Raw genomic sequence first — 18,585 nt, 5'->3', positions numbered from 1 at the left:
CATGAGATTTCCAGTCGCGTGTGAACACTGGATGTGGACTGTGTCACTAATGAATCATTCAAACTGATTTGTGAACCACTGACTCGTTCAAAAGAAATCAGGCCGCTTTATGGCTTGCAAACATGTTTTACTCGATGCAAGCACAATATTTAGTTCATTTAATATTTTAAAACAGAGCATTACTAGTCAAATCTATATTCATTATATGCATTTTGAAAAAGATTTTATGACTTTTCCAAATCTGGAAAACACAAATGTGACCATGGACCACAAAACCAGTCATAAGGGTCAATTTTTTGGCATAAAAGAAAAATCTATAATTTTGACTCATACAATGTATTGTTGGCTATTGCTACAAATATACCCCAGCGACTTAAGACTGCTTTTGTGCTCCAGGGTCACAGATGTAGAATTCCCTAACATTTTTTATGTGATAAACTGATTTGTGAATCACTGATTCACTTGAAAAAAAACTGACTCAAAAGAATGATTCACTCACAATTCAATTTAATATTTTAGAGCGTAGAGCAGATTTTTATAAGAACTTTTACGATTTTACCAGATCTGAAAATCACATATTTTAAACTATGTGATGGTGGGAACCCTGAACTTTGTAATCGACGATATTGTCCATGTCTGTGGAGCGAAGAAGGGAGGAGTGAGAGTGTACAGACATATTCTTCTACAGAACATCTATTTTCAGAAAAGAGTAGTGGCTACGGATCATAAATGTCAAGCTCTCCCGCAGAAAGTGACTCATATTTATGATAACAAACCACAAGTAAGTATATATGTTGTTGTATTTAACGTATGTTTGTGTGATTAATGCCAAATACTGTTAACCATCCGTTTTGAGGAACAATACTGTCTTTTAAACAATGTTTTTTAATGTTCTGCAGTATCCTGATATGCATGTCATATGGTGATGGTAAAGCGATTTTAACATGTCAGTGTTTTGTAGCATCGTATTGAATAAAAAACAAACTGCCTGGTTCTTCTTTATTTCCAATGCACGAAGTCTCGAGCGATTGTGTTCTGCAACAGTGGAGATCGGGGCTAGTTGTCACATGGAAACTTTTTTTCTGTATTTGACGCTTCACCAGGGTTTCTGCGGGTTTTATGAAGGTCATTTTCATCAAGGACATTTTCCAGACCAATTAAAGAAAATTTAAGGCCCAAATCAAAAATCAAGACACATTGAGAAGCAAAATGACAAGATAAGAAGCCTTGTTTGCTGAGAAAATATTTCAGAATGAATGAGTTTTGTTCAGTTTCTCAGAAAACTTAATTTTGCATTTCAAGTAAATGTATCTTGGTTTAAAGATGTTTAAATATTTGTATTGGAAAATAAGATATCAATTTTTTTGCGGGACTTTCTGCCCTGATTTAAGACTTTTTAGGGCCTTAATTGTGGAAGGGCAAATTAAGACTTCTGAAGATGCACAGAAATCCTGTTTAAGGTCCGTCTGAATAGAAAAGTACTCCGGTTGAACAAACCGAGCAAGCAAATTTGCACAACTTCAAGATATGCATGTGTGACATAAACAGAAGCCATACTGCTTTAGAGAGTGTATATAAAACAAAAGGCATTTACATACGAGGTGTAACTTTATATTCCAGATTTATAATAAATGAAACCTAGATGTCTATTGGAGGAACGCTCTTCATTTGCAGCAGTCAGTTCATCAGAGCCTCTTCCAGCTGCTGCAGCAAACGCTCATTTCTGGCAATCAAAGACCTGCAAAAAAGACTCAATCAACACAAAGGCTGGTGGGTTTTATAGCCGTGTAGCATTTGGATCGTCTTTGACACAGACCTGTAGCTCTCTTGCTGCACACTCGCTCCGTTTCCCTCCTGAATTGTGTGACTTTTCACGTTTAACTCCTCGGGGACCGTCTGCTGTCCTAAAAATCCACCAGCACAAACATTAATAACCTGTTTTATGTCAACAACTTAGTATTGAGACACTGACCTCTGTCCTGCATGTCTGGCATCTTCTTCAGCCGAGACGACAGCAGCTTGTTTTCTGCTTTGATCAGCTGTTTCTGTAAAGACACGTTCTCCTCCAGCACATTCTTCATCTGTTCATTAAGGGCTTGCTGTATTAAAGACAACAGCAGACGTCACTGCCAACGCATTTAACTTCTCTTGTGTGACGTATGAAAGATAACAAGCTCTTTCCAAATGGAAAAAAGCACCAAACTTAGTGTAGATTCCGTCCCAAGTCTGCATATGCACAAAAGGCAGTCATTTTTTAGACTTGCAAAACTGTACTTGTGCAAAATTAAGAAACTTGCGTACATGCATCCCCAAAATGGCCATATATGGAACTAACAATGCCTAGTGTTACTATGCATGACCTCATTTGCATATAATTTCCATACGCTATTTTTCAAATATTCCATATTAGTTTTTATGAATCCTGATATGCAACAGTTTTGGTCAAAGTTACTTTTAAAAGTAATGCATTATAATATGTGACCCTGGAGCACAAAAGCAGTCTTAAGTCGCTAGGGTATATTTGTAGCAATAGCCAACAATACATCGTATGGGTCAAAATGATAGATTTTTATTTTATGCCAAAAATCTTTAGGATATTAAGTAAAGATCACGTTCCATGAAGATATTTTGTAAATTTCCTACCGTAAATATATCAAAACATAATTTTTGATTAGTAATATGCATTGCTAAGAACTTCATTTGGACAACTTTAAAGATGATTTTCTCAATATTTAGATTTTTTTGCACCCTCAGATTCCAGATTTTCTAATAGTTGTATCTCGGCTAAATATTGTTCTATCATAAACAAACCATACATCAATGGAAAGCTTATTTATTCAGCTTCCAGATGATGCATAAATCTCAATTTCGAAAAATTGACCCTTATGACTGGTTTTGTGGTCCGTGGTCACATATTGTGTTACTCCATAAAAAGTAACTAATTGTAGTTACTTTTTATGGAAAGTAATGCGTTGCGTTACTTTTTGTCACCTGGGCTGGGCTTGCTTATTATTTGCCTTTAATAACAAAAAACCCAAAAGTTAAATTTTTGTCAATGGTAAAAGCCCTTTATCATTTCTCTCAACTCGAGGACAGGAGGGCTGTCCTAATATACATTGGAATATGGCACACAAATCACACGGACATCATTCACTGAGCTTTTCTTAAGTTGCTAATAATGAACTAGCTCAATATAACCATTAATTTGACTGAAATGATCTTACGATGGACTCTTGCGCCTGCTGGAGCTGGAGTTTGAGATCTTCAGTCTCAGACCGATGCTGTTTTTCCTGTAACTCAGTCCGTGTTTTCAAGGCTTTGAGCATCTCTTGCAGAGTTTGTATCTGCTGTTCTCCTGCCACAACATCCTGCTCCATCATGCTGAGGATCTGGACCATCTTCACTGGATGGAGAGCACTGGATCAGCGAGACGAGTTCACTAGTTATGGATTGCTCTGTTACGGAGAGAATCACTTACTGAGGAAGGTCCTGTTTTGTTGATTCTCCTTCTTCCCCGACCAGAGCTCCTCCATCATGCTGAGGAGCAGCTCCATGGGCTTCCTGTAGGCACCCTGATTCAGATCGATGAAAAGGCGTGCATTCGGATAAACAAGTGGATTTTTAAAGCTGTTTGCGTTTGAGGAGTTGCAGCCTACAAACCTTTTGTGGTTTGCGTTTTCTCTGTGATGCCGACGAGGCTCCTGTGATCTGGTAGGTTAATCTGGGAGGATGCAGGACTGGATTTGCTCTGTCCTGAAGCTGGTTTTGCCATTTAAGGGCTGTGCAATCAACAACAACAACAAAAAAATGCATTCGTTTTATTTACATTTATGCATTTGGCAGACACTTTATTTAACATAAAAACACTTTGTTACAGACACAACTATATTTGTATGTATATGTAATGCATGGTTTATCAGACAGCTAGATTCATAAAGTGACTAGTAGACTAAGTACCGTGCGAATCGGACCGCATTTCTGTAGGATGAGGTGTAAAGACGCTCTCTCCTCGAACCGTAGCGTGAGTCAGACTCTGGCTCTCAAACGTCACTCGCTGAGAACCAGCAGGAGCCTCTAATAGAGTCAATCAGAAAATACAATTATTCCACAGCTATCCTGAGTACTGGAGGTATCAGGCTGAAGGTAAAAATAAGAGAAATGTCACCCCTTGTGGACAGAAGTGGAATAACAAAAACATTCACCTTTTTTATATTCCAAGCTCTTGGGAACAGACTCCTACATGACAGACAATTAATAAAACATTAATTGTGTGAAAATATACGTATATAACTAATTATATAATTTACTAATAATGTAATATAGCATAATAAATACAACAGTATTAATATGCAGGGGTGCACATAAGTTTTTTTTAGTCTGGTTCTCATGAGAGCACCTGGAGATTTGGATTGGTGCTAAAAAAAAAAATAATTATAATAAATAAAATAATTATTAATAGTAACAATTAATAAATATTGCACTTTATTTGATTTTTAAAAATAAAATAACAAAATAATAAAGTGCAACACATATTTGAATCGATTTTCAACCGGCTCGCGGTTAATAGTTACATCCCTAGCAATAATACTATTATATTTTAAAATAATAAGTGAGAAAAATACATGTTTTATAGTATGCTTAAAAATACTAATGCTAATATTTAAATTAAAAAAAATAATAATTCTTGTATGAATTTTCATAATTTTCAAACCTAAAATCAGAAAGCTTTTTGAATGAATTTATATAATGACTGAATAGACGCGCCGACACACCTTGTTTTGTTTTGGCGACCTTTCGCACTCAGGTCCGTTGATCAAATGTATGATATCTGATTCGGAAGGATTTTCTAAATACGAAAAAGAAAAACAATTACAGACATAGATAATCTGTACACAAACATTAAAGTATACTATTTGTCATGTATTATTAAATATGGTACGGAAGTGTTATGCATTTATCTGTGTGGCTGGGTGATATATTTAATATTAGCCATGTATGCAGTATATAGTGTCTGAGTCAGAGAGAGTGTTTTACGCTGGAACAGACGAGGGCTGCGCTCGTTCTCAAAGCGGACGGAGAGAGTTTCAGCTCTCTTTCTAGAAACATCATTAAGCGCAGCTTCCTCGTTCCCCTCGAGAAGCGAGAGCGTCTTCATCATCTTCTGCATGGCTTTGATTCGGAGCTCACTACTTCTGCAAAACAGTGACCATAATCAATGACCTGAAAACCATTCAATTTAGTATTATTTATTTATATACCATTATATTATTTAACAATAAAATAAATAAGCTTTTATTTTTATATGCTCAGGTTCCATTTATTTTAGGAAAATTCCATTTTAATTCATTTCATTTTTTTTATCAATCAATCAATCAAATTGTATTTATAAAGCACTTCTCCAAACAAATCAGTTCAAAGTGCTTTACAGGAGAGCTAACGACAAACTAACAAATAAAAATAGAACTATAAATAGATTATAACAACATTTAAAAAGTTACAAATATAAAATGATAAAAACCATATGAGACATTACAGGAAAGCCAGGCTAAAATGAGTGTTTTTAATTAGATTTAAATTTTCAATGAGAGAGAGAGAGAGGGCGAGAGAGAGAGAGAGAGAGAGAGAGAGAGAGAAGAGAGAGAGAGAGAGACAGACAGATGACGCACCAAGCTTGCGGAGTTTGGTCATTGCGTGGACCAGGTACAAACGATAGAGCGGGTGTTTCCTGACCACAGGATTGAGCCGCAAATCCAGTTCCTTCAGATTGTGCAGCTTGTGCAGGGAAAAGACGTCCTGCAGAGACGCCAGCCTGTTGTAGTACAGATTCAGTCTCTCCAGCATTTCCAAATGCTCAATCCCCTACAAACACCAGCATGACAGATACACAACAGTATAAACGTACAGATGTATAGTCAATTATAAATATTCTTTTATTTCTATACTCACATTTGAGTATACTCATTCTATGATATGCACTGTCCGAGTCATGTTAATAAATTAATATATAAGAAACTTATTGTAAAATATAACCTATGACAAAAGCAAATAAATAATTGATTCTGTAAACTAACTATGGTAATAAATAAGAATGTTTTTTTATAAAATATAACCTATGACAAAAGCAAATAAATAATTAATTCTGTAAACTGTTAATAAATTAATAAATAAGAAAGTTATTATAAAATATAACCTACGGCAAAAACAAATAAATAACTGATTCTGTAAACTATGTTAACATGTATTTTTCACCTGAACTGTGAGCAGCGCATTATGCGAAAGATCCAGTGACTTCAGACGCACAAAGTTCTTTAGGGATGTTCCTAAATTACAGATTTTCCCTTCGTATGTTCCTGGAAGAGTCAACGATCGGACATCCGCTGCGATAAATCATTAAAAATATTAGTAAATCAAATAATGACTATATAATATATATAACTATATCATATGTTTTACCTAAACAGCTGTGCTGAAGGTTGAGTTTTTCTCTGATCCACTGCTCTGTTGTGGTCCAACCGTCTACCGCCATTGTTTTGAAACCGGAATTCAGGAAGCGCATGCGCAGAACTAGGATAGGCTTATGAATATTACTTACGTAATGTGACGCAGGCGCGTCTGATTCGCTGAAAACCAGACGTTGGCGAGTCAGTTGGTGAATTAGCCAATCAAACTTTGATAACGGCTTAGCTCATGAATATTAATTACGTAAGCGTGTTTGAACGTTTGTCTGAGGAAGGTTACCGAGCAACAGCGACAGTACTGGTGTATTTACGATTAATCTGTCAACACAGGAGGGAAGGACGCTGTCAAACTACGCCAGAAATATATATATTTCATCAAATGACAGCTTGAAGTTATGGAAATATTCCTTAAACAAATCATTAAACAGGTAAAGCGCTCAAATGAGAAAGTATGTCAAGAAATGTTTGCGTAACATTACCCTCTGGTGGCAAATCAACGCCACCTCAGGCCACAGATTTAGTTTCCCCCCCCAAAACAAATCACATATAATGACTGCGGTCATAATTAAATAATAATAATAATAATTGAATCAGTTTTCGGTCTATGATGAGTATGAGATCTGTGATGCCAATAGACAGCAAAATGCTTTCAAAACAACTGAATGTGAGCATGTGTTATATAAATATATTATAGAATTGGATTTGTAATAACTGATATGTGAGTTGATTGTCAAAACGGTGAAATTTCAAAGAATATAAAACATTTGGCACCCGAGTTATTCCTTGATGTCATATTGGTGTTTTTCCTCAAGGGGGCGCTTAAGGGCTCAGAGGACAGAATCCGCATTGAGCCGCATTCAATTCTCATTACGTTTTATATATTACTGGAGATGTTTATACTCTAAAACGTATAATCGTTTAAATGTATTGTGTATACGTTTTTTTTAATTTGACATAAAAATTTTAATTCGTCTCAGCGATTTCTATAAATGTGTTTAGTAAAAACACGTACCTGTTATCACTCTGATTGGTCCATTTTGGCCAGCGCTGAGAAAAGTAACAAGTAACACGTGACATCGCGATGCTTTACAATAATAGATAATTTGATAACATTTATATGTAGTAATTTAGCAGACGCTTTTATCCAAAGCGACTTAAATGAGAACAGCAGAAGCAATTAAAATCAATAAAATAATAAGTGCAATAAAATGTAAGTGCGGTGGCAAGTCTCAGTTAGCAGTACGCAAGGTTTAAAAAAATATATATATTTGTATATAATAAATAAAAAGACAACAAGTAGATATAATAAAAAAGTATAGAGAATGCTAGTGTTAGAGGATAATTTTTTATAATAAATAAAAAGAAAACAAGGATAGAAATAGAATAATCATTTTTTATAATAAAAAAGAAAACAAGTAGTTGGGATAGAAATAGAATAGAGAGTGCGAGTGTTAAAGGGGCTAGTGTTGTTGTTGTTGTTGTTGTTTTATATAAATAAAAAATAATACAAATAGATACAATAGTTAGAATAGAGAGTGCTAAAGTTAGAGGGTCAAATGAAGATTGAGAATAAAATGTAAAATTTAAAATGTAAATAATACAAATGTAAAACTTGAGTAATAATTGAACATACTTAATTATCGTGATTATGCGTGTATCATAATTTTTATTTAAAATTTAATTTTAAACGTCGATATGCAAAGTAGATCATTTATATTTTGATAAAGACATATAAAGAGATTTTTTTAAATTTAGTTTCAAACGTAAACTCTTATGTTTTTTAAATCGTGGAGTTTTTAAAATAAGCTCCGCCTACTTTTAGATCCTCGCTTGACGTATAGCTTGCCATTCTTCGCGTTTCTGATGCAGAGTCAGCATCAGCATCACACCGAGCACAGGTGCTTCATCTCCAGCACTCCTATCCTCTCTGCTGGATAGGATGAGACGATGGCTCGCAGGAGAGATGATGATGGTGATGATGACGGACACAGGCTGATAGAGGAGGAGGAGGAGGAGGAGGATGCGCGTCCCATCATGGACAGTGAGGATAAGGACGATCTGTCCCTGGACGAGATTTTACGTCTGTACAAGCAGCCCATCAACGAGGAGCAGGCGTGGGCTGTGTGTTACCAGTGCTGTCGCTCTTTTCGGCAGGATTCTGCTGGGACCGGAGGAGCAGGACATGTCAGGATTTATAAAGACGGATCGGTGCGCTTTCATTCCGGAGACAGATCAGGTGACAAATCAACACCTTCCGCATCCATTACACACATCGGCATGTGCATTTCCATGCATAGGCCTAATAGGTGTTTAACTGTCATGCATTTGGGTGCAAATGTTTTGAAACAGCTTATATATATATATAGTTGCGTTTATTTTCCCTAGTGTTCTGCATCACAAAATATGCACAGTATTGAATGCATCATCTTATGTGCAAGAATTAGGTGTGAAATGCTGTGCAATTGTGTCATGGTCCTAATATCTTGTATTTCACATCTTGTGCATTGTGTATTTTTGTCAGCACTGATGTATTATGTAACACGTGAGGCCTTTATTAGCAGGCCAGTACAACCAGTGCACTAAATTGAGTACTGAGTCTAAAATAAACACAAGGCAGCATAAATGAAGCATAAAAGCAATGGAAGTGCTCACAGTCACCGACCGTTGTTTACAGTTGTAGATGCTCTCTGATGCACAGAGGGATTCACATGCTGATAAACACTGTACAGCTCCTGATCAGGGCCTGTGCTGTACAGAAATTGCATATTCATAACGCTTTTGTGTGTAAAATGGTATTTCACTACAGATTCAAATGAAATATGTCTGCTATTTCCGCTCGGTGTGTGACTTTATCAACATTATGTACTAACATTACCCAGTAGCCCATGATATTTGGTAGCCTATTTAGGATTAGGGTATTTAGGGTATGTGTAAAATCTATCAAAGTTATGATAGTTAACTAAAGCTAAAATCACAACAAAAACAAAAAAAACTTTTTTTGTTAAGTGAAATAAAATAACATAAAAGCACTTGAAAATGTATTAAGTTTATTTTATTTCAACTAGTTGCCAATTAGTGTTATTCTAGTATTGAAATGCTATTATAGTTTTCATTCATATTTTAATTAATTTTAATATATAATTATAATTTTTTTTTTTCTGTTATGATTTTAATTTCAGGTTTTTTTGTGTGTTTTGGTCATATTTGTTAGTTTTTGTTTATATTAATTTTTATTTCGGTTTTAGTTATTTTATTGCATCAAGTTAAACTACATGAAAAATGTTGCCTTGTCAGCTAGCTGAAATAAAATAATTAAGAGTAAAAGCAGTAGTTTTTTTAAGTTTAAGTTTATTTTATTTATTTAAAAAAGGGGTTTTGTATGGTTTTAGTTAACTATAGTAACCCTGTTGCCCAGGCATCATTTCTCAATTTCATTTAGTTTTAACTAAAATAAATGTACAAAAAGCAATTAAAACTGAAATAAAAATGAATAAAAACTGTATATACATATTTAAAATCTAAAAAAAATGACAAAATGCACAACAAAATTACTAAAATGTTAACTAAAATAAAAATATAAAAAGAAAAACCCATTTAAAATATTAATAGGAACTATAATAGTATCTCTCTCTCTGTATCTAATAGTAATGATACTACAATAACACTGGTCTAAAACTGAGCTGCTAGGCACCTGTGTTGAATGGAGAATGCTTTAATCGTTTCACGTGTTGAAGTGCTGCTGATAATAATGAAATGTGCTCACTGTGCAGCTTATACACAGTTTAGAAGATTGAGATATTTATTACAGATGGATTTAACTGATGGCTTTCCAGAAGATGATTTTATTGCTCAGAGCAATATTTCTCTTTCATTGCTCAGGAGACTAAATGGAGTTTGCAGTTAAGTGTCGTCAGATGTTTCCCCAATAGGAGAATAAGTCAATAGCTGTCGTACAGTAAGAATATAGAGATATAAAATGAATGTGGAGCAGCACAAATCATTTGATGACAAATGCATGAGTTAGTATTGAGACTTATGACTTTTCACTGCAGACTTTGCAGATCTCTGAGATATTCCCAGAGGAGAGGTGCTCACTTTGCCTTTTAATAAACGCCACTGTCATTGCTTTCTCGCATGAGACACGCTGTCAAGATCGATATGTCTTGCAGCTTCCAGGCAGAGTTGTTGCTTTGTCAAAAGTGTGAACATGTTCCTCATTCGCTGTCGACTGCAGAAGAACAGAGGCGAGATCTGTTTCTTTGCTGACTTGAGATTAAGTGGATTTCAGAATTGTCATGTGTTTTTGCATATTCAATCAAAACCGACTGACACAGTCTGATACACTCAGGTTGTCGTAAAATGAAAATGTGCTGAAAATGCACTCACTCTCAGGCCATCCAAGATTAGGATGAGTTTGTTTCTTTATTAGATTTGGAGGAATGTAGCATTGCATCAGTGTCTCAGCAATGGATGCTCTGCAGTGAATGGGTGCCGTCAGAATGAGAGTCCAAACAGCTGATAAAAACATCACAATAATCCACAAGTAATCCACAGCACTCCAGTCCATCAGTTAACATCTGGAGAAGACAAAAGCTGAAACAAATCCAGCATTAAGACGTTTTTAACTCAAATAAGAGTCCATAATCCATAATAACGCTTCCTCCAGTGAAAAGGTGTTCTGGTCTGAATCAGGAGAGCAATATGCACAGATCAAACACTGTTTAAACAGCTCTAAACAAATATGTGGCTGGATTTTGATGCGAGAGACAACAGCAGATGCACTTTTCACTGGAGGAAGCGTTATTATGGATTATGGACTTTTATTTAAAAACATCTTAATGCTGGATTTGTTTCAGCTTTTGTCTTCTCCAGATGTTAACTGATGGACTGGAGTGGTGTGGATTACTTGTGGATTATTGTGATGTTTTTATCAGCTGTTTGGACTCTCATTCTGACGGCACCCATTCACTGCAGAGCATCCATTGCTGAGACACTGATGCAATGCTACATTTCTCCAAATTACAGCTTACAGCGCTGTAAGCTGTCGTCTGAGTTCTTCTTCTTTATTCATCTGTCGCTGACTGTCATCTCTTCTGTTCTCCCACAGGTGTGCGTAACCCCAGCCGATCCTCCACACAGGTGAGTGATGCACAGTAACGCCGCGGCTCATTCCTCATGACAGCGTGAGCATCTGTGAATGAGCAGAAATGTGTTTGTTAGTTCAGTACTGACATGGATCTGTAACATGTGGAAACTCTTAACTCCTTTTAAGTGTTTCCAGCTGTTGCTAGCGGTTGCTGGGGTGTTGTGGGTGGTTTCCAGGGCATTGCTATACAGTTGTTAAATAGAGTTATTAAAGAGTTTGATATAGTTTTTATTAATATTTTTGAATGAGTTTTTATTTAAATATTTTCAGTTTTTGTCTTAAGTATAATTTCTAGAAAATTTGTATTGTACTTTTGTCAATTTTATTCATTCATTTATTTATAAAAAAAAAAAAAAAGTATTGCTTTTTAGGTTTAATTTATTTTTAGTTCGGTTTTAGATTTGAATTATTTCAGCTTGGTAATTTTAATTTAGTCATTCATGTTAAACAAAAATTAGAAATGTTGCCTAAATAAATTTAGGTTTTTAATCCTAATTATTATTTTATTTTATTTTAGCTTTATTTCAATTAACAAAATTAACTAAGTTTTATTTTTTTTAGGTTTGCTTTATTTTTATGTCAGTTTTAGTTTTAGATTTTATTTATTTCCAGGTAGTAATTTTAGTGCTTCAAATTAAACTAAACAAAAATTAGAAATGTTGCATAAAAAACTTTAAATTTTTGTATAATGTTTTATTTTATTATTTTAAGTAACACATTTTATTATTATTATTATTATTGCTTTTTATGTTTCATTTTTTTTATTTCAGTTTTAGTTTTGGTTTAGTTTTACATTTTATTTATTTACAATTAGGCACTTTAGTGTTTCAGCTTAAACTAAATGAAAATAATTTTAAGTTTTTCATCTAATATTTATTTTATATCAGCTTTATTTCAATTAACAGATGTTTTGAATAGTTTAATAGTGAATAAGCAGCTCTATTACCACATTACCTCCTGCAGCTTAGAGACGTTTGCAGCCCATCTGTGTTCTTCTATATTCAGACGTGAGCTTTCAGCACCAGGTCATGTTTTCTGCTCTCTCTGGTCTCTCGCTCGGCTTGTCACTCCACAAGTTCATTAATTTGATGTCGGCAGCTGGTGACATTTTAAAGGCCAATTAGAGACATATAGACCCTACGGATCACTGTTTGACTCCCAAGCATCTTTGACCTTCCAGGTTTATGATGTGTTCAGTAGATCGACTAGAGCTGACTGCGTTGAGTATTTTTTATATATGCACGTAACTCAGCTCAACTTAATTCAGTCGCTGTGAGTCAATGGCCGATACTTGTCACGATATAGTACTTTTTGCAGGGCATTCATCAAATAAATGTGGCAATGAGCATATTTGTGAATTAAATAATTTACTAAAGAAAGGTGCTTAATCTCAATTTATTTAAAAGTCTCTTTTCTCTGCTCACCAAGGCTGCATTTATTCGTTCAGAAATACAGTAGAAAACAGTAAAAATATTATTACAATTTAAAAAACGTTTTTCTATGTGACTATGTTAAACTGTAATTTATTCCTGTGATCAAAGCTGAATTTTCAGCATAATTACTCCAGTCTTCAGTGTAACATGATCTTCAGAAATCATTCTAATATGCTGATTTGCTGCTGAATTATAGAAATTATATTTTAAAATGCAGTCAAACTTGTGACCAGTAGAGTATATATCAATCATTCAATAGTCCAGCAAACATATGTCCATTTGGATGTAGTTTATAAGCTCAGTGGCCGTTAAGTAATGTGAATAATTGTCACTTTAATGTGGTTTTATTAGTAAGTGTCCCTGACTGCATGCTGCTGTATAAGGACACAAACACACCCGTCTTATGTGTATATGAGACTTCAGTCCATAGTCAAATCCCTGTTAAGCAGCTTTCCAGAAGCTTTCTCTGACAGACAGCAAGAAGTGTTCAGAGTTTTGTGCAAGGCATTTAATAACAAACTACACTAGACATCCACGAGCAGAACAGTGTGGGGTTTGTGTGTTCGGTTGCTTTTTATTTCATTCAGACGGTCTCTTTCTGTTTTAGTAGTCCAGAGTAATCTGCAGACTGGACTGGACACATGAACTAGATGCAGTTCCCCTATTCCACTCACTCTTTGCTTTTGGTTATTATCTTTTGTTTAGACAGAGCATCAGTCGCTCTTCATTACATCGGTCTTGATTATTTTCTTTATGAGATCCTCAGGGTTAATGATCAGTTTCTAAACTGAAGCTGTTATTACCCAGCGGTTGTGTTTGTGGATGTAATGGGCCGCTGGACATCGCAGTGAACGAGTCTGTTGTCCACTTCACTGCAGGCTCCTGCATTCTGGATGAAATTCATCTTAAGAATCTGTTGGGGTCTGATTAACATCACAAAGAGTAACAAAGCGCTCTTTATGACTGGACAGACCCCTGGATGGAAGTTGCACATGAGTTTTGATCACAGGCCATCTAAGGGCAAAAGATTTTATCATTAACCTTGTGGAAAGATGCTTAAACTCTGAATAAAATACAGGAAGGAACATCTTATTATATTATACACCAGTGTAAAGACCATTTTATTTGTAATGCTCATATGTGCATATAAATGATCAAATACTCCATCAGAACTTTACATCTCTCTTGGGATAGCTAGTATTGCACCATTTTAATTAATAATTCCAATTCATTTTGCATACACAACTGTTTAAAAGTTTTTTTTTAAAGAAATTAATGCTTGTTTTATTTAGCAAAAATTTATTAAATTGATGAAAAGTGGATCATGTGACACTGCAGACTAGAGTAATGATGCTGAAAATTCAGCTTTGATCACTGGAATAAATTATATTTTACAATATATTCACACACAAAGCAGCTATTTTAAATTGTAATAATTTTTCAAAATATTACTGATTTTACTGTATTTTTGATCAAATAAATGAAGCCTTGGTGAGCAGAAGAAAAAAATCTTGCTCATCCCAATCTTTTTAACGGTAGTTTGTGTGACTTTTAAATGTTTTTATTGCATATTAGAAAATAAGCAATGAGTCAAATGCAAATGTAACTGCTTGGAAAGGAAATGAGGACTGTTACTTTGGCAGCTTGTTTTTACATTAAATAGCCTAACAGTTGTAACTAACAGTCATTCAGTAATGTGAACGAATAGATCTCATCTCTATATCATGCTATCTTAGCGGTTCTCAACTGGTCCATCACAGCCCAAAAAATGGGTCACAGGACTGTTCTGATTATCCGCTTGTATAAGCGAGAAGAAAATATCTTTTTGATAATGTCAAAGGTTGTGTGTCCAGTCAAACTGTTTGACTGTAATGTAATGTGAACTCTTTCCCAAAAACCTTGAACAAAGCTGCACAAGGTAAAAGAACATACAACCCAAGATTATTTTGAACACAGGTTACAGGTTTGGATATAAGATGTATAAGTGTGATATAAGAAACCAAACCCTTTTAAGGTTTCGTTGACGCCTTACACAGCCATTTACAGGCGTTTTAACAGGCCTCACACAATATAAGCAGACTAGTTTCACTGTATCAGGTCACAGAGGAAGTTTCACTGCAGCAGTTCAGCCTCAGGATTGACTGAAAGAAAAACCTGAAACCTGCTGTTGTTGGAGGCGTTAAGGTTCTTGGAGCACGAAATGTATTTAGTGTATTTGATGTTCTTGAGTAGGGCTGTGCGATATTGAAGAAAAATGCGATATGCGATAACTCATTAAATAATGCGATATTCGATATGCGATACGATAATGCTTAAAGTGCCACATGCTCAGATGAAACAGTTTTACTCAGCTGTTGCTGAGTCAGTTCTGTGAACTTCTATAACTATCTTGTGTCATATATATATGATTATTTGTATGTATGTGTATCAAGAGTTCCTGTAAAACCACAACACATTCCTTGCGTTTGCGCACACTTAAGTGGTGAATAAAGCTCATTCTGATTCTGATTCTAATAAGAAAGCACCCCTACAACAACTTCTGAAAGTGAACGGTAGTGTTTTACTCGAGCATTACATAAAAATGTCATTTTAACATTAGTGTAATCATTTTAACATGAGTTTAGGAACTGAATAATAAAAAGGAAAAATAAAACACTGCTTAGTATTTACTCGTTGAATTCAATATTATGCACTGATTCCATCATTGGCTAAACTAAGGTCTTCTCTTTCCAACAAAAAAAACGAGAATGTTCTCTTAAAGATACAGTGGCAAGGAAATGAACACAAAGACCATGTTGCCATATGGCCACACCATGCGGTAGAGGGTTAAGCTATTTTTTAAGTTATTAAGTTAAGAGCAGTGAGTGATTTTCTCTTTGTCTTTTGTTCATGGCCCCAAATATTACAAGCTGTAGCGATATGCATATTGCGATATGTACATTTGCGATATTTCGATAATTTCGATATATTGCACAGCCCTATTCTTGTGTAAAAAAACAAAACAAGAAAGGCTTTACGTTTTAGTTTGGTGTATCTGTGTCGATTAAGAATGTGTCTCAAATATCCCTATTTGAGTAATAAGTGCACTTAAACTCATTCCAGTGCACCAAAATCCCTGGAATTGAATCTAGTGCACTAGAATTCCCAGAATTCACCAACTTTTCACTGTATGTACCAGAAATATTGTCAAGATATTTTAAGTTACGTTCTCTAACACAAGCCTTAAAGGGATAGTTCACCCAAAAATGAAAATTCTGTCATTGTTTACTCACCCTCACGTCATTCCAAACCTTAATGAATTTCTTTCAGCTGTTGGACACAAAAGAAGATATTTTGAGGAATGTTGGTAACCAAAGAATTGACGGTTGAAGCCATTACTTTCCATTACAAAAAATACTAAGGAAGTCAATGGCTACCGTCAACTGTTTGGTTACAAACGTTCTTCAAAATATCTTCTAAGGCTGTGCAATTAATCGAAAAACTATTTCGATTTCGATTTTGGCCTCCAACGATTATGAAAATACAATAATTACGAGATTTGAAAAGGGAGGAAAAAAAAGTTCGGCAAAAGGCGGGATCGAACCCGGGTCGATCGCGTCAAAAACCAAGTCTCAAACTATACCTACCTTTTCCGGTTTGTCTGATTTGTCGTTGTGTTTTCTGACTTGTTATAATGTTTTCTGAATTGTTGTTGTGTTTTCTGAATTGTTATTTTGTTTTTTAGACTTGCATTTGTGTTTGTAATTTGTTATTTTGTTTTCAGAATTGTGATTTGCTTTGCACTTCTCGGCCACCGTATATATGCGCTCAGAGATGGAGCACAACACGGACATGTAAAGTTATCTTTTAGCTCAAGGTGTGCGCCTAAACGGTCAAATACACGCAAAAATGTGTCAAAATGCGGTGCTTAGTGGTTATTCATGTATACCTTCGTCGGTCATGTAATAAATGAACATAAAGAGTCGAGAATGAAAATACGCGTTTAACGGGAAATTGGATCCGTGCGGCTCTTAAAGTGACAGCGGGCTATTTTCCTGCTGCGACTGTGTGCTTAATATTAATCAAACAACAAAAGACAAAGACAAAATCACACACTGCTCTTGTGTGAAGGACTTTTGTAGCTTTAATAAGAAACAGAAAAGTTTAATTCTTACAGTGAAGACTATGCTGTTTTATTTTACATTTGATTATTCATTTCTGTAGTAGGCTGTAAACTGCTTGAGACTTGCATAAAAACATTAAAGCACAGTTTGTTTCATTTGTATCTTTTTATTCTATTGCATTTGTCCTTTGCTTTTTTATTACTGACAGTTTAATTATTTTCAATAATGTTGAGGACTTTTTGTTTGTTTGTTTGTTTGAAATTCCGCCGGTCTCTACAATGTAGATGTCATAGCCACCTTATTTACAGGAAATATATATTTGATATGTATCACTATCTTTAAATAAATCACTCATTTAAAGTTTTGGTCATATGGCCCCCTCATAATCGTGTTAAATAATCGTGATTACAATATTGACCAAAATAATTCTGATTATGATTTTTGCCATAATCGAGCAGCTGCGTTCAGCAGAAAAAAAGAAACTCATACAGGTTTGGAGCAACTTAAGGGTGAGTAAATGATGACAGGATTTTCATTTTTGCGTGAACTATCCCTTTAATTTCTCTTGCAAGTAAGTATATCTAGTTTGAAGCACATTCAGATATTTTTAGTGAAAATTAAAATGCTTTTTTTTGCAGTTGGGTTGTGTTTGTGTGCAGGCGATCGAGTCTCTGGGCATCATGATCTATAAGGCTCTGGATTACGGGCTGAAGGAGAACGAGGAGCGAGAGCTGAGTCCGCCGCTCGAGCAGCTCATTGACCTCATGACTAACGTGGCCGACGCAGAGAGCGACTCCTGCGCCGATGAAGGCTACGATGCCACTGAGGAAGACGAGGATGACCGCGAGGGGGATCCCGCCCACCCCTGCCGTATCCGCGGCTACCGTGACATCATCAAGGTATCATAGACTTTTATAGTAACTGACTGTAGACATTATGCAACAGCGATGTCACATGACTGGCTGCAACTAACTAATCACTTAATCTGACAATTGTTATCTTTAAATAATTGATTAATCATATATTCAGTGCTGTCCTTGTGCAAATTCAATGTGCAAAATGAAGTTGATTTAATATCAGCATATTAGAATGATTTCTGAAGGATCATGTGACACTGAAACTGAAAATTCTGCTTTGATCACAGGAATAAATTACATTTTACGATATATTCTCATGGTAAACAGTTATTTTAAATTGTAAAAATGTTTCACAATTTTACTGTTATTATTTTTGATCAAATAAATGCAGCTTTGGTGAGCAGAAGAGACTTCTTTCCAAGACATTAAAAATCTTAAGTATTCCAAAGTTTTGTATGTTTATGTGTGCAAAAATGGTTTAAAATATTAATGTTACAATATAAAATAATTTAAAAAAAATCAGAGTCGTAACAGCAGAACTTTTTAAATAAACAAAAGTTCCATTTATTTCAAATTTCAAATGATTTC

At 35.0% G+C, this 18,585-nt stretch overlaps 2 protein-coding genes across 2 annotated transcripts in view; one reads left to right on the top strand and one right to left on the bottom strand.

Moving 5' to 3' along the window:
- Nucleotides 1-1,305: 1,305 nt before the first annotated feature.
- Nucleotides 1,306-6,534, bottom strand: cep72 (centrosomal protein 72). The gene is made up of 13 exons (XM_016570886.1): nucleotides 6,454-6,534; nucleotides 6,250-6,377; nucleotides 5,577-5,859; nucleotides 5,035-5,202; nucleotides 4,773-4,846; nucleotides 4,203-4,236; nucleotides 3,958-4,074; nucleotides 3,661-3,779; nucleotides 3,479-3,572; nucleotides 3,225-3,403; nucleotides 1,973-2,099; nucleotides 1,817-1,904; nucleotides 1,306-1,738 (listed from the first exon to the last, which is right to left on the bottom strand). Exons 1-13 carry the CDS (start codon nucleotides 6,524-6,526, stop codon nucleotides 1,678-1,680), a joined length of 1,545 nt encoding a protein of 514 aa, XP_016426372.1. The 5' UTR covers nucleotides 6,527-6,534; the 3' UTR covers nucleotides 1,306-1,677.
- Nucleotides 6,535-8,349: 1,815 nt separating this feature from the next.
- LOC107754441 (protein spire homolog 1) overlaps nucleotides 8,350-18,585 on the top strand; it is a 31,799-nt gene continuing 21,563 nt past the window's right edge. Inside the window, exons 1-3 of the mRNA XM_016570873.1 lie at nucleotides 8,350-8,694; nucleotides 11,566-11,597; nucleotides 17,800-18,039. Coding sequence (XP_016426359.1) covers nucleotides 8,406-8,694; nucleotides 11,566-11,597; nucleotides 17,800-18,039 — 561 coding nt within the window. The 5' untranslated portion in view covers nucleotides 8,350-8,405. The remainder of the gene's footprint in view (nucleotides 8,695-11,565; nucleotides 11,598-17,799; nucleotides 18,040-18,585) is intronic.

The sequence above is a fragment of the Sinocyclocheilus rhinocerous genome, unplaced genomic scaffold, assembly GCF_001515625.1.
Source record: "Sinocyclocheilus rhinocerous isolate Xijiao unplaced genomic scaffold, SAMN03320098_v1.1 scaffold1614, whole genome shotgun sequence".
In the NCBI taxonomy this organism is placed as follows: Eukaryota; Metazoa; Chordata; class Actinopteri; order Cypriniformes; family Cyprinidae; genus Sinocyclocheilus; species Sinocyclocheilus rhinocerous.
The sequence above is the reverse complement of the archived record's forward strand: the minus strand, read 5'-3'. Positions and strand labels throughout refer to the sequence as shown.

Bases quoted from the DNA above. Each gene is read 5' to 3' on its own strand.
- cep72 (XM_016570886.1), bottom strand. From the start codon at position 6,526: ATGGCGGTAGACGGTTGGACCACAACAGAGCAGTGGATCAGAGAAAAA. The intron at 4,237-4,772 runs GTGTGTCGGCGC...TCTGTCATGTAG, and splicing joins GGTCGCCAAAACAAAACAAG to GAGTCTGTTCCCAAGAGCTT. The intron at 3,404-3,478 runs GTAAGTGATTCT...CTCTCCATCCAG, and splicing joins ACAAAACAGGACCTTCCTCA to TGAAGATGGTCCAGATCCTC.